The 15,348-nt window shown below is 41.2% G+C and overlaps 1 protein-coding gene across 20 annotated transcripts in view; it reads left to right on the plus strand.

Annotated features, from left to right (window-relative positions):
* Positions 1-15,348, plus strand: part of FOXP1 (forkhead box P1) — an 869,046-nt gene that overhangs the window by 726,659 nt on the left and 127,039 nt on the right. For all 20 annotated transcript variants that reach the window (XM_061618617.1, XM_061618616.1, XM_061618615.1 and 17 more), the window contains one exon: positions 4,235-4,439. In XM_061618617.1, the coding sequence (XP_061474601.1) occupies positions 4,235-4,439 (205 nt within the window). The remainder of the gene's footprint in view (positions 1-4,234; positions 4,440-15,348) is intronic.

The raw sequence follows: 15,348 nt of genomic DNA on the forward strand, positions 1-15,348 counted from the left end.
ATTCACAGGTAATTGTTAGTGTGGAGACAGTCCTGTCAAGCGCGTTAGCTAAAAATACATCCCACACTGTCACTTTGCAAGGTGTTTGAAAATAATAGCCCAGTTGCAGCTAAACAGGACACAGGATTGTGTCATGACCTTTCTCTTTGTTTAAATTGCCTCAGAGATTTAATTTCAAGGGACTAGCAATAATTGAATATGTCTAATAACTGAATGCTCACATGGGACAAAATCCATCAAAATATAATTGGCATTTGATTTTTATGAAATGCGAAAGAGTAGCTTTATAGCAATAGATGCATCTTTAGACTATCTGATCACTTAATGTATAAATTGAAGCACCTTTTAGAATACATACTAATTGTAGACACTTAAAGCATTTTTGCAATTTTATTTTTAGTCATCCCACTAGCAAAGACCAAATGTTTTTGTTAATACTACTCTCAGAAAGGCGGGGAAGGTTATTGGTCTGTCGTGCAATAATTTACTCCTCTTTGATATGCAAACGATCCACGGTGAATATAAAAAAAATCCTATCAGACTCATTTCACAGTTCTTAACCACTTAGATTCTCTGGAGTCTATCGCCTCATTAGACCAGTGCTCTCCAAAGCTAGCATAATTAAAATCTTTAACAGTTTAGCAAAGTAAAGATGTTTGGCTGATCACGTTGAGATGATTATCTAGCCATTGTATTCTAAATGACAAAAATAAATTAAATTTAGACCTTGGCATTTTTTATTATGTGTTCCAAATGAATATAGTGCATACTGTCTTTAATGCCTTAAATTTGGTAAGAGATGTGTCTGTTTCAGACATGGATGTATATTTAAAAATTGCAAATTCCTCCCCACGCACATACACATTCTCACACAAAATCAAGGATAACGAGTACAGGATCTTGAAACAAAGCAGTTGGATCCATAGGCACCTGGACAACAGCAGAACAATCTCAAATTTTGGTATGCAAAACTTTTACATGATGTCAAATTAATCTGTAATCTCATCAAAAGATGGAGTTGATGATATACACCATTTTGAACTTCTGTTTGGCCTTCTGAAATTCTTTCAAGTTCTCACTTTGCTTGAACAATGTAAGACTCTCGTAAAAATGGTTATCCTTTCCTTTTAAAAATAAAAATTATTTTATGTTTTTATTTCAGTTCCAATGGCTCATTAGCACTGATCAAGAAATGACAGTAATAATAATAGTGTTACTTACACAGAAACTTGCAGTTTTTTTCACTAGGCACATCCATCAATTAACTGAGCAGTGCTAGAAACCAAAATTAATGAGAAAGATAGGTGTGTTAATGAAATAATCATAGTATAATCAATTTGACTGTTAAAATTCGAAAAGCATTTCATGAAGACAATGTAAATTCATAATTTATGTCTAAAAGTGATTAATAAAAACTGCATTTAATAACAAAGCTATTTGTCATCATTTACAACTTAAGCACAAAATTAGTCACATTGTGGTTCATGTTGTCATAATAACACAGATGAATAAATTTATTTTGAAGACCTTTCTTGCCTCTAAAGGGAAGTTAAAATTTATCTTTCGTCTAGTCTTTCAGAAAGTGAAACACCATTTATTTAGATTCTCTGTCTTTAGAATTCAGCCAATAATTGTTTAGCAATATAAATCCTGCAAGGAAAACCACAATCGGAACTTATGCCCCATTGGGACTTAAAGAATGGACCTATCAATATGAATAGGTTCTGTTTTAACTTGTTCCATGTATTGTCCACCAGGAAATTATGTTGAATTGTTTATCCTGGGTACCAAAAAGCTTGACAAAAAACATGAACTGTTTATGCATTAATATTGATGACAAATAATGAGTCTGTAAGGATATTCAAGAAGCTGTGTCATGTGACAGGGCCCAAGTATTATCTTTTTTGGCCAGTACAAATTCGTGATAGAGCCCCCTTCCACACACATACCACAATATCATTCCATGCAATAAATTTTTCTATTTAAATTCTGAAACATTTTCTACATTTTTGAAGTTACACCATGGCCAGCACTGGGACTTTTCTACCATTATTATTATTTATCTGGAAACAAAGTGGCAACCGATTCCCCCAAATATGTGCACCCCTTTTGCTCTTTTGTTTAACATAACATCCAGCCTTGCAAACCTTGCTGACTATTTTGTCATTCTTTGGCTGGTCCTAAGGAAGATAGATGTAGATACCCAGTGTTTTGTTTTGTTTGGTAAAAAACTACTACTTGTAAATCATGTTGTTCTAAATATGGCTGCAAATATTTTATAAATGGACCAATTTGCTTAAAGCGTTATTTCTCTTAGTCTTTTTCATTGCTAAACTCATGAATTTTCTCTCCAAAGTCAATTTTGTTTGCAAGTACACAATTGATAGACAATATAGCTAAGTTGCTTCCCCATAATAGAAAGCATGGTTTTTGATGGCTATATGGTTTTTGATTGCTGCCCTGGGCTCCTGCTGGGAGAAAGGGCGGGATATAAATCAAATAATTAAATAAATAAATAAATAAAGACAGGCTGTAAATCTCACCAGTAGTACTGGCTCCCCCAGTCACTTTGATCAATGACCCTGATCATTTTGGTACTCTGTCCCTACCAGCTGTCCTTCACTTCTGTCTCTGCACAAGGAACTCTGGAACTGGTTAATCTTAAAGAGCATGTCACATAGGAAAGCACAAATATGTATGTCACCAACAGTACAAGTTCTTGTTTAATTGCACAAGAACACAATCTCTGTTCTAGAAAAGGTCCTGGACTGGCAGTTTTGTTCCTCGCTGCTGCCATTATGGCATTTTTTTGGGAGGGGGGTCATATGGGTGAGTTGCTTGCTTTCTCTAAGTATGACAGGTCTGGTCAGACTTTTAAATAAGTCCATGTCATGGTAGGAAATACCAGCGTCCAAATTCGGCTGCACTAAAAGATTGAACAAAGGGGCCAGGGGTCTGTTATTGCTTTGGCTTCCTTCCCTGTGGATGGGTTGTGCCCAGTTAGGGTCTTTGGCTCATTCTTACAGTTTAGAGGCAAGTTTGGAGGGCCTTTATTTTTTCATCAGGATGGTCAGTCTTTAACTGGGTTTCAGTTTGGGACCATTACCAAGCAGACTTGGTCCTAATTGGGTTATCAGCCAGTGCAATTTGGCACTCATTCTTTCAGGATTGGTGCTGCTTCTGATGCAGCTAACTTGGGCTTTGGAAACACTGATATACAGGTGGTGGGGCACTGGCAATCAGGTGCTTTCTGGGCATTTGTTAGGCCATTTAAGGGGCCCTGCTAACTATTATACTACTGAGCACTTTGAAGTACAGGGACAGATATCATACACTGTCTAAATAGGCTCTCGTCCTTGTTCTCCCTTGGTGTCATATCAGGTAGCAGAGCCCACCTAATAAAGAAAATATGCCAAATTAAAATGAGTAGCATCAGCACCTGGTATCCTTGCCCACATGCCCCAGTAGGGCCAATCAGTGCTTACACCTGCTCCAGATCTGCGACACTAGACAGCTGGATCTGTCAGCCACTTGCTTAGTTTTTTTACATTTCCCTGGAGTGACACTATATTGTGTACTCCAGGGTATTGTGGAAGATTAAAATGGCAGCTACCAGCCAGCCTTGGAGTACTATTGCCACTGCCAAATAAGCATGAAGGGGCCCATGAACCTAACAAGGCACTTTGATCAAGGTCTTGTAAAACCTGCAGCCAGTCCTGATCAATGAGCATGTTAGGCTTAACTTGAAAGTACTGAAAGTTGGTACTCTTGAATGTGAAGGTTCACCATGCAGTGATAAGAAATGGGGCGGGGAAGAATACCACACTGAATTTATTTTCCTTTCTTGAATATAATTCTTTCATATTTTTGCTTTCATGTCTTCAAACTGTCTCTGCAAACAGGGCTATAAAATAGCTTTTTTTTAGAAAAAAACAAAACAGACAACTTTGATTTTCAATATACTGATTCCGTTGGGATCTTCTTGTTGCCCATCTTCCGTACAATGACTATGAAGCCTAGTATCAACTTCAGATACATGCAGTTTGTGTAAAATATTGACTGATAGGCAGTATTAATTTTGCTCCAGTTTAGAGGGGTATATATGAGGCATTTATTGCTCAGTCCTTGGAATGTGGAAAATAACCTCTCAGACTAAGTTTTGTTAACTATTAATTACTATTGGAAGATGGCTAAATTAGCTGTTAATTAATTTTGTTATTCAATTTCGTTTCAGGCATGATTCCAACCGAACTGCAGCAACTCTGGAAGGAAGTGACAGGTTCTCACACAGCAGAGGAAGCTGCAAGCAACAACCACAGCAGTTTGGACCTGTCGACAACATGTATCTCCTCTTCAGCCTCTTCTAAGACCTCCTTAATAATAAACCCTCATGCCTCAACGAATGGACAACTATCAGTCCACACTCCTAAAAGAGAGAAGTAAGTGTTCTTGGAATTTATCCTTGCCTCTGTCCAGAGCAGTGCATTCTCATTGTGATGTTGGCTTGTTTTAGTGATATCGTTTTTCATGTGTATATATGTTGCCAATAGCCATACACAAGGGGAAACAAATGGCATAGCATGTGTTATATGAATATATTGCATTTGGGGAAGGGCCATAGCTCAGTGACAGAGGATCTGTTTTGTATGCAGAAAGTACCAGGTTTAATCACCAGTATTTCCAGGTAGGGTTGGGAATGTCTGCTGCCTTAAACCCTGGAGAGCTGCTGCCAGTCAGTGTAGACAATATTGAGCTAAATGGGCCAATGGTCTGACTCAGTGTAAGGCAGCTTCTTATGTTCCTATTAATTCAGAGACTTTTGAATAAAATCTTGAGTGTGTAAACTAGGAGTTAATGTTTCAAGCGTTGCATTAATGTTACTGCTGATATCCCCAGACTCATGAGGAGTATTTGCTAATTGCCACCACTTAAAGTCATTAATGTTTGTTGTGGCTTTGAGTTGGTTCACAAAATAAGCATTTTTGGTCTACTTGAGCTGCATTCCTATGATTACCATTGGTATTTGCTATCACATATGACATTGCTGCTTCATTTGTCTATTGTTTCATGCACCAATGCTTGTGTAGATAAACAGTGTACTGTATTCAGAAATTTGTGCCTTCATGTAAGTTATATGTTGTCACAACCTCATCATTTTGCATATTCTAGTTTTGTTTCTTTGTAGTACCTAGCAAGCAAGTTCTCAGAAGTATATTTTATAGTTAATTGGAAAATGAAGATTTGTTGTTGTTTGTCATCCAATAGTAGCTTGATGACCATTCTGTGATGAGGATAGGTACATGCACATAGAGGTGATTTTGTAACGGAGAACTTGGCTAAAAGATTATTAAATAGTCCAGTCTCCAAACAATGTTGTTGAGAGTTTTTGTTGTTAGATTTTCTCTATTCCTCCAGAAAAAAATTAGAAACTGTTTCTAATTATTTATGTTTGCTTTTATTTCCGATAATTGTATTTCCTCATTATTTGGCACTTCATGCTCTAATGTGCAACACTGACTGGAACAGTTTAGGTCACGGGTGGGGAAACTCCAGCCTACCAGGGCTTCCCATTTGGCTTGCAAGGTCATTTTGACCAAGCTGCACCCACCTGCCCTATACATTGTCAGGTGTTGGGCAGGTAAAGCCCTGTTAAACAGCTGATAGTTGGGTCTTGTGGAGCACTTTGAAAGGCGCTTTGTGGGGCTATGCATTTGCTTGCATAGTTTGATTTCAAACCTTGTGGGCAAACAAGTGGTCACCTGGCATCATTGTGATGTTAGGTGACTGACGGGTGGGAGGTCCCACTCCCTTATCAAGTTTGCTGCAGTTGTGGGGAGTTAACTATCTGGCCTACCAGCCAGATCCAATTCCACACCCCTGGTTTAGGTATTTTGTTTCACACTGAACTACATGCCCCAAATGTCTCACATTTGAAATCAAGCATGTTGAATTCATTAAAAAACTAAAATAACAAATACAGCACCGTAAAAACTGAAATGTGAATCCCACTTGTTGAATCTTTGGTGTTGCTTTTGTGAACTGTTCTCCTTGGGATAAGATCTAGGAATATACTGGGATTGCTATCTGGTCTCTCTATTTCTTTCATTTGAATCACAGGGAAAAGCCAGCACTCTTATTCTCCCCACCTTTGTTTGGATTTTTTTTTATTATTGCAACTTCTTGTGCTATACGAGATGCTGCTGCAAAAAGTTCCTCTAAGTTTCAGAAATAGCTTGTCAGTTGGGGGATATGGGGAGAGGCCTGCTTTCAGAAGTGGTATCCAGAGGAGCCCTGCCTCTTGTTCACTCGCTAGTCCTTGGGATCCCATCCATAATTTTTTCAGGGCCATGTGATGAAATCAAATATAAGTGTCTGTGTTGAGAAGGATCTTACTCTTTTTGAAACTGTATACACTAATAATTGAAAGAGAATTAACTGCCTTACTACCTACATGCACTAATTTGTAGGTGAACTGTGTGTGTGGGGGTTTGCTGGCCAACGTTTTTCCAAGTGGTTTGAAAGAATTTTGGTAAGGCAAGCATATAAGCACATCTTGAGCCTCTTTTACGTGAGGAAAACAAAGCTGTCGCGTATAGATGCAAAATACTTAGGAACATTTTTTTAATTGAGATATTATCATATATAGTGTCTGTTACTTTGACAGGGAGGACTTGGTCCTGTTGTTGTACATTTGTATATGTCTGTCAAATGAAATATGTTTGCTGTAGCATCAGAAAATAGTTTTTAGTACATCTCATCCTCCAAAAAACTCTATCTTGGCTTCTTCCAACATACAGGAAAAGGGGAGACAGAATCATAACTCCTCCTGTATCTCCGTGTGTGTGTGCGTGTGTGCACACGTGCATGTGCACATGTGTGCGTGCTTGTATCCTGACCTTTAAAGACTAAAGACTGCACATCACAATGGGGCAGTCTCTGCTTCTGTGAAGTCTTTTTAGTGTAGTACGTACAAATGAGCTTGCAGCAAGAAATGGACTGCATTTGGCAACTTTGTTCTATGTGTTTCTGCTTATATTTTGTGTCCTCTAATCTGCTTTCTTCTATGGCATGCAGAATTCTATTTGTTCACAACAACCATTGCTGTTATGTGTCTTCAAGTCGATTTCGACTTATGGTGACCCTATAAATCAGCAACCTCTGGTAGCCAGCGGCGTCACTAGCAGGAGGGCAGACCTCCGGCGTGCGCCCTCCCGCGCACGCACGTGCTCCAGGCTGGCGGTGGAAGGCCCATCCTGGCTTCACTGCCAGCGAGCGGGCACCTGCTTTCTATCTCGCCCGCCCGCCTGCGAGGAGGAGTTGGCTGCGCCGACCCGGAGCGCTTCTCAGCTCCTTTGCTGGGCAACGGCGCAGGGCGGGGCGGCTCTGGGTGTCACCCCCCTCAGGGTGTCACCCAGGTGTGGTCCACACCCTCCGCACCCTGGTAGTGATGCCCCTGCTGGTAGCATTTATTATAAAGAACCACCCTGTTCAGATCTTGTAAGTTCAGGTCTGTGGCTTCCTTTATGGAATCAATCCATCTCTTGTTTGGCCTTCCTCTTTTTCTACTCCCTTCTGTTTTTCCCAGCATTATTGTCTTTTCCAGTGAATCAGGTCTTCTCATTATGTGTCCAAAGTATGATAACCTCAGTTTCATCATTTTAGCTTCTAATGATAGTTCTTGTTTAATTTGTTCTAGCACCCAATTATTTGTCTTTTTTGCAGTCCACGGTATGCACAAAGCTCTCCTCCAACACCACATTTCAAATGAGTTTATTTTTCTCTTCTCCTCTTTTTTCACTGTCTATCTTTCACATCCATACATAGAGATTTACAATACCATGGTGTGAATGATCCTGACTTTAGTGTTCAGTGATACATCTTTGACAACAACCATACAGACTGCCATATTTTGAGTTAGAAAGTTGTTCCCAACACATAGGACCAGTTAACAAATCTGGTGTGGTGTTTGCCTTCCTCTAGAACATGTGTAGACAGTTGGGTCTAGTTCACATGTAACGCTAACCCATGGCTTAACACTACATGCGTGAGCTAGAATGAACCCAGTCCAAGCTTTCACATATAGAGGAATTGATTGTACACAGTACTTTTGTATGGATGGAATATGAAAGTGATTTGTGCTAGATACTGTATTAGAATAGGAAGTTGTTGCTGTTGACTTTCAGGTACAATCAAGTCCAATGGTTCTGTAAAAATTCTTATGGTTGCAACCAGGGCTGTGGAGTCGGTATGTCAAACCTACTCCTCCTCTATTTTTCTACTGTCCGACTCAGGCTCCTTCATAAATGGCAAATGTATATTAATTTTTCTACTGTCTGACTCAGACTCTGACTCCTTCATAAATGGCAAACGTATATTAATGTATTAATATTAATATATTAATTTTATTTTGAAGTCGGAGTCAGTACATTTCTACCGACTCTGACTCCACCCAGAATTGCTTCCGACTCCGACTCCACCGCCCTGATTGCAACAGAATTTCCCTGTTTGCAGGATTGTGATGCAAAAATTGATGGCCTCTTGGATTTGCTTGTAATGGACTCTTCATAAGAACATAAGAGCCTACTGAATCAGACCAATAGCCCATCTAGTCCAGCACCCTGTTCTCACAGTGGCCAGTCAGTTGGCCCTTACACTTTCATTCATTCATTCATTCATTTATTTGTTTATTTGTTTGTTTGTTTGTTTGTTTATTTATTTATTTATTTATTAAATTTATATGCCACCCTTCCTCCCAGTAGGAGCCCAGGGCAGCAAACAAAAACACTAAAAACACTCTAAAACATCTCAGAAAGAGACTTTAAAATATGTGAAACAAAACATCTTTAAAAACATACTTTTAAAAAAGCTTTACAAACATATTCTTCCTTTTAAAATGTATATATAATAAATGTTGACCCTTTTCAGTTTGTGATCCACTGCAATATAGTGTTTTAACATTAGCGTAGTTTTTTATATAAGAAACAAACTTTGCCACAATTCTCTATTGTATTAGACTAAAAATGCAGTCTTAGCCTCTAATGAATTTATTAGAATTTTCAGGTGAATAACTCTTTAACATCCCTTTTCAAATCTATCAAAATATAAAAAGATAGATGGCTTGGAGTTACAGAGGCATGGGCTGTGGATTGCTTCCCTTCTCTTTGGTGTATATGAGGTTGGCACCATCAATTTGCAACAGTATGATTGAATTACCTCTGTCCATAAGAGAAGGCGAGACTGTATTGAAGAATATTGACTAAGGCACTTAAGATTTCTGTTGCTGTCTTGTCAAGCAATGCGGTGCCTGCCTAGATGTCATCTGACACATAAAACTCTGCTTGTTTAGATGTTTTTCACCAGCTTTTTAAAAAAGTCCTGGGTATTCAGGGCAGCATATGAACAGTACAAAGATAAAACTCTATCTAGGGTATAACAGGCATGTATGCTACAAGTAATCATGTCAGAATATGAGCATTCTGGGGGGGGGAAAGAAGGCTGGAGAATTTTCATTTTTAGTTATGAAATATCTAGGAGCAGTTTCTTTGCAAGATTATTTTGAGTATGAATGGACATTTTGGATTGGATTTAATTTTGTTTTATTTATGCATTTCAGATTTTATTTTTTATTACCTGATTTGAGCCTTAAATAATTTTAAATTTTATTTTAAATAAATAAAATATAAGTTCACAGAACATGGTGGTGGTGGGGAAGTATATAGATTGTATTTACATGCCCTGCTTCTACCTATGTACTGTATAAGCGTTTGACAAGGTACCTCACCAAAGACTTCTGAGGAAGCTTAGCAGTCATAGAATAAGAGGAGAGGTCCTCTTGTGGATAAGGAATTGGTTAAGAAGCAGAAAGCAGAGAGTAGGAATAAACGGACAGTTCTCCCAATGGAGGGCTGTAGAAAGTGGAGTCCCTCAAGGATCGGTATTGGGACCTATACTTTTCAACTTGTTCATTAATGACCTAGAATTAGGAGCGAGCAGTGAAGTGGCCAAGTTTGCTGATGACACTAAATTGTTCAGGGTTGTTAAAACAAAAAGGGATTGCGAAGAGCTCCAAAAAGACCTCTCCAGACTGAGTGAATGGGCGGAAAAATGGCAAATGCAATTCAATATAAACAAGTGTAAAATTATGCATATTGGAGCAAAAAATCTTAATTTCACATCTATGCTCATGGGGTCTGAACTGGCGGTGACCGACCAGGAGAGAGACCTCGGGGTTGTAGTGGACAGCACGATGAAAATGTCGACCCAGTGTGCGGCAGCTGTGAAAAAGGCAAATTCCATGCTAGCAATAATTAGGAAAGGTATTGAAAATAAAACAGCCGATATCATAATGCCGTTGTATAAATCTATGGTGCGGCCGCATTTGGAATACTGTGTACAGTTCTGGTTGCCTCATCTCAAAAAGGATATTCTAGAGTTGGAAAAGGTTCAGAAGAGGGCAACCAGAATGATCAAGGGGATGGAGCGGCTCCTTTACGAGGAAAGGTTGCAGCATTTGGGGCTTTTTAGTTTAGAGAAAAGGCGGGTCAGAGGAGACATGATAGAAGTGTATAAAATTATGCATGGCATTGAGAAAGTGGATAGAGAAAAGTTCTTCTCCCTCTCTCCTAATACTAGAACTCGTGGACATTCAAAGAAGCTGAATGTTGGAAGATTCAGGACAGACAAAAGGAAGTACTTCTTTATTCAGCGCATAGTTAAACTATGGAATTTGCTCCCACAAGATGCAGTAATGGCCACCAATTTGGATGGCTTTAAAAGAAGATTAGACAAATTCATGGAGGACAGGGCTATCAATGGCTACTAGCTCTGTGCTCTGCCACCCTAGTCAGAGGCAGCATGCTTCTGAAAACCAGTTGCCGGAAGTCTCAGGAGGGGAGAGTGTTCTTGCACTCGGGTCCTGCTTGCGCGCTTCCCCCAGGCACCTGGTTGGCCACTGTGAGAACAGGATGCTGGACTAGATGGGCCACTGGCCTGATCCAGCAGGCTCTTCATATGTTCTTATGTTATTCTCCATTAATAATTTCATCTTGGAATAATGTTATTAAGGGACTCCCTAATAGTGAATCCATAGCTGATAATTCTAAAATACACCTTTTCTTGGTGTACCATTTTACAGACTGAAAATTGAGTCTGAGTGATCAATAAATGAACAGGCGGAAAATCCATGTGCAGAATATATAATATTCTATAATATATAGAATATAATGCTGCCCTGGGCTCTTGCTGGAGGGAAGGGTGGGATATAAATAAATAAATAAATCTTTCCATACCATTTTGCCCTTTCCATGAATTACTGGGAGTTGATTGTACTAGGTCTTGCTTTAGTCACAACCCTAAAATCTAGGTCACTTTATTGTTCTCATATTATGAATAAACACCTGTGAGAGCAAGGATGAGTTGTTCAAGGATGCATGCTACAGAGGAAGACGCCAACTTTCCCATCCATGTCTGCTTCTATCCAGGGATTCCCTCCTCACCAGCATATATGTGCCGTAAACAGAGAGGCCTGTGTACAGATGCCTGTGACAAAGCAAATATTTCCATAGGCTCATTCAAGTAGCCACATACTAGACCCTTTCCTCTCCCTCCAGTCACTAGCCACAAGCTGAAAACAGTGAATACCTCCCTTCATGTATTGAGGTATAGCATTCCCCGATATGAACATGGTGAACATGGTGCTGCTATTGGTGACTGCCCATTTAGAAGCTGTTCCTAAAGCACTGTTTAGAACAATGCTACCTTCTTTCACTTTTTAAAAATCTCCTTATTATGTAGTCGAGCAATGTGTTGGTGATATTACAAGCTAAGGGCTGAGGTTAACAGATTGAGAAGGGAGTAGTAGATAAAGCAACTGGAAGATTAATGTCCATGGGGATGTTTTCAGAGTGTAAAAGAGAGTGAAAACACTGACCATTAAAGGTATTTACTGTAAAGAAACTCTTTGAATGTGGAATTCAACCTATGCCACTTCTGTTCTACCTGTGCCACTTCTTCTAAGCCTTAGGAAGTAGCTTATTTCTCTTGCTTGACTTGTTCGCCAAAGAGGACCATAATAAACAATAGGCTTGTAGGTGCAGCTACCCTAGCCTGCCACCTTCATGCAGTGTTGAGCCAGACTGTTCCAGCAGTATAATAATTCCCAGTGTTAGAGGCTGGTGGAAAACTGCACCAACATGCTTGCTCTTCCTCTGCTCCCCCCCCCCGCCACCACCCATGTACCTCCTGGTCACTATAATTGAGAAGGTTCTTTTTTCCGCTTCTGCTAGGCAGGGAGAAGGGAAGATACAGCAACACTTTGCTGGGGTGCTTTGGAGGTGTTTGCTCCAACTGGTGATATATTAAAAAATTGCAACTGCTGAATTGTAGAATCATGTCAAGCAAGCCCTTGCAGGGGGTTGCTATTTTAGACGTTGGGATCCTTTGTTTGCTACTCTACAGCAACAAAACAGGAAGGTTTCTTGAATGAAGCTGATTTTGTGGATCTGTTTCAGTCTGGTTTCCAGCCTGGAAATTGGGATTGAAATTGACTTGATTATCCAGGAATATGATCTACAGTAGGGCCCGACTCATATGGCAGGTTAGGTTCTAGACCCCCGCCGGAAAGCGAAAACCGCTGGAAAGTGGATCAGCTGTAGCACGGGGGTCTGGAACCTAACTGACTGATGGCACCAGAGGAGGAAATCAGATCTTCCCCTCCTCAGGCGCGATCAGCTGGAGCGGGAGTCTGATCACGCCAGAAGAGCAGAAGATCAGCTATAGCGCAATCGGCTGGAGTACACGAGTCTGACTGCCACCGAGGAGGAGAGGAGGAGAAGATCAGCTGGAGCACGCTACAGCTGATCTTCCCCTCCTCCAGCGCGATGAGCTGGAGTGCGGGGAGCTCCAGCCCCCCCTCCAGCTGATCGCCCTGCTGACACCATATTAACAGAATGCTGCAAAGTGGGGCACCAAGAAGCAGGGCCCTATTGTACATCAAGAACCAGACATGGGGAAACATGGACCCATTGTTTCTGCTAAACCTCTCAGTGGCTTTCAGTGATATCAACAATTGTATTCTTCTGAGCTGCCTAGCCGGGCCGGGGGGGGGGGGACTGCAGAAGTACCGGTGTTTCTGGGGTCTTTTCTGAGGGTAGATTTTAGAAGGTGGCACAAGAGGATTTCTGCTCGACACTGTAACTTATGGGGTTCTGTAAAGCTCCACCTTAGCCATTGTGCTATTTGACATCTACATGAAGCATCTGGGAGAGATCATCTGGAGACCTGGAATTCAGTGCCATCAGTATGTTAAAGACACCAAGCCCTATCCCTCCTTTTTATGTGTCTCCAGAGGAGGTGGGGAAAACCCTGAATGATTCAGTGGAGGAGTGGAGGTTGGTCAGTAAATTTAAAATTAAATCATATAAGGCAACTCTTGGTCAGTGAAAATACTGTTCAGGTAGGGCTGTTGTCTTTTTGAAAATGGGTTACACTCCCCCTGAAAAATCAAGGTCATACTCTTGGAGATGTTCCTGGATTTGGCACTACTGTTCCAGGTATCAGCCATGGCTAGGAGTTCCTTTGCCTAGTTTAAGCTGATGTGTCAGCTATACCCATTTCTTCAGAAACCAGAGTTGGCCATTGTGACATATACCTTGATTACCTTTTATGTTGTCCACTGCAGCGTGTTATATGTAGAGCTGTCCTTGAAATCCCGTTCTGCGCCCGGTACATGCTGGGCAAAGGGGCGAGTTTGCGTCCGCAGCCGAAGCCCAGGCCGCCATCGTGGGGGATGTGTGTGTGCACGCAGCGCGCTGGCGCGCCTGCGTGACACACAATAGGAGGCAGGGCTGCTGAAGGCCATTTAAGGCCGCTCCGCCAGCCTCTCGCCCTCCTTTGAATTTTGGCGGCGCCCGCCCGACCCTCCCTCTGCTGCAGTGTGATTCATTTGGTCGCTACGGGGCCGACTAGGAATTTTTGGCCTGCCTGCCTCGCTTTGCTGGCAGGTTTCTTTTGCCTACTCCACACTGTGGTTGGGGGGAAGGGTCAAGGGTTAGCATGGGTGCCTTTCGGGTTAATAGGCTGATTGGTCTGTTTTGGCTTAACATGTTAATGGTCACTTGTCAAGGAAGTGCGGGGGAAAGGTTAAAAGGGAAAGGGCAGCTAGGTGACACCTTTAGGCACCTTTGGGGGTGATTGGCGGTCCGGGGGCCTGCAGCTCAGGGCTATATGGCCCGGGGGCAGAACACGGGCTGCCTTTGGGGCCAACGTGCCTCATCCGCTCGGAGTTTCAGGGCTCCGGGAGGCGGTGATGCGGGTTGGACCCCCTACACATCTTCAGGGTGTGGCCTGAGCTGGGGTCTGGCACAGGGCAGCCCCGGGCTCAGGCAAGGGTTTGGTTGCCCTATGGCTGCAAGCAGGCTTTGCCTGGATCATCAGAATGCTCCCGCACTTGATTTCCCCTCTGCAGGTTCATTATTATAATTGATTCCGTTTAATAAAGTGGCCCATGATTTAACCCAATGAATGGTGTTTGTGTTTTATTTCGGCAATAGGCCGCAAACCATTTGAAAACTTCAGCTGATTCAAAATTCTGCTGCTGAAGTTCTGATGGGGGCCATTCCACAGGATCACGTGACTCTGTTACTATTACAATTGCCTGGTTACTGATCCCTTTCTGGGTTCATTTCAAGGTGTTGGTTACTATATCAGCTTTAAAGGCCTTAACAATTTGGCACCACGGTGCTTGAAATACAGTTTCCTCCCATAAGAACCTGCCTATCCTTTCAGATGGGCCGTAGAGGCTCTCTTACATATCCCAATTGTATCTGAGGCAAGGTTAGCAGCAACACAGGAGAGAATATTCTCAGTGGTAGTGCCCAAACTGTGGAACTCTTTGTCCCAGGAAATATTAATGGTTGCCCCCTTTGATGGTTTTTTATTGTCTTTTGAATTCCAGTTTGACCCAGTGGCTGTTTTTAAATATATCTGGTTACTTTGGTTTTATTTGCAATGCTCGACTTGTCTTTCTTTTATTTTAAGTGTGTAACTTTGATTACTTTGGTACTTTTTACTCATTTTTGTTAGCTGCCTTGGGTATATTTAGATGGGAAGGTGGAGTATAAATTAATTGACAAGTACAAATTAAATAAATTGCCTCAATTAAGCATGTGGCTTTGCTTAATGGAAGGCGGGATTATATTCAGAGATGTGCAGCAAGAAGGCCTTTTGTGTTTAGATGGTGGTGGTATTGGGCTCCTACTGGGAGGAAGGGTGGAATATAAATCAAATAAATAAATAAATAAAAAGACAAGTCCCTAGGCTGAGGAGTTTATACACTAAATTTTGTCAGTG

This window comes from Rhineura floridana, chromosome 3 (assembly GCF_030035675.1).
Source record: "Rhineura floridana isolate rRhiFlo1 chromosome 3, rRhiFlo1.hap2, whole genome shotgun sequence".
Classification (NCBI taxonomy): Eukaryota; Metazoa; Chordata; class Lepidosauria; order Squamata; family Rhineuridae; genus Rhineura; species Rhineura floridana.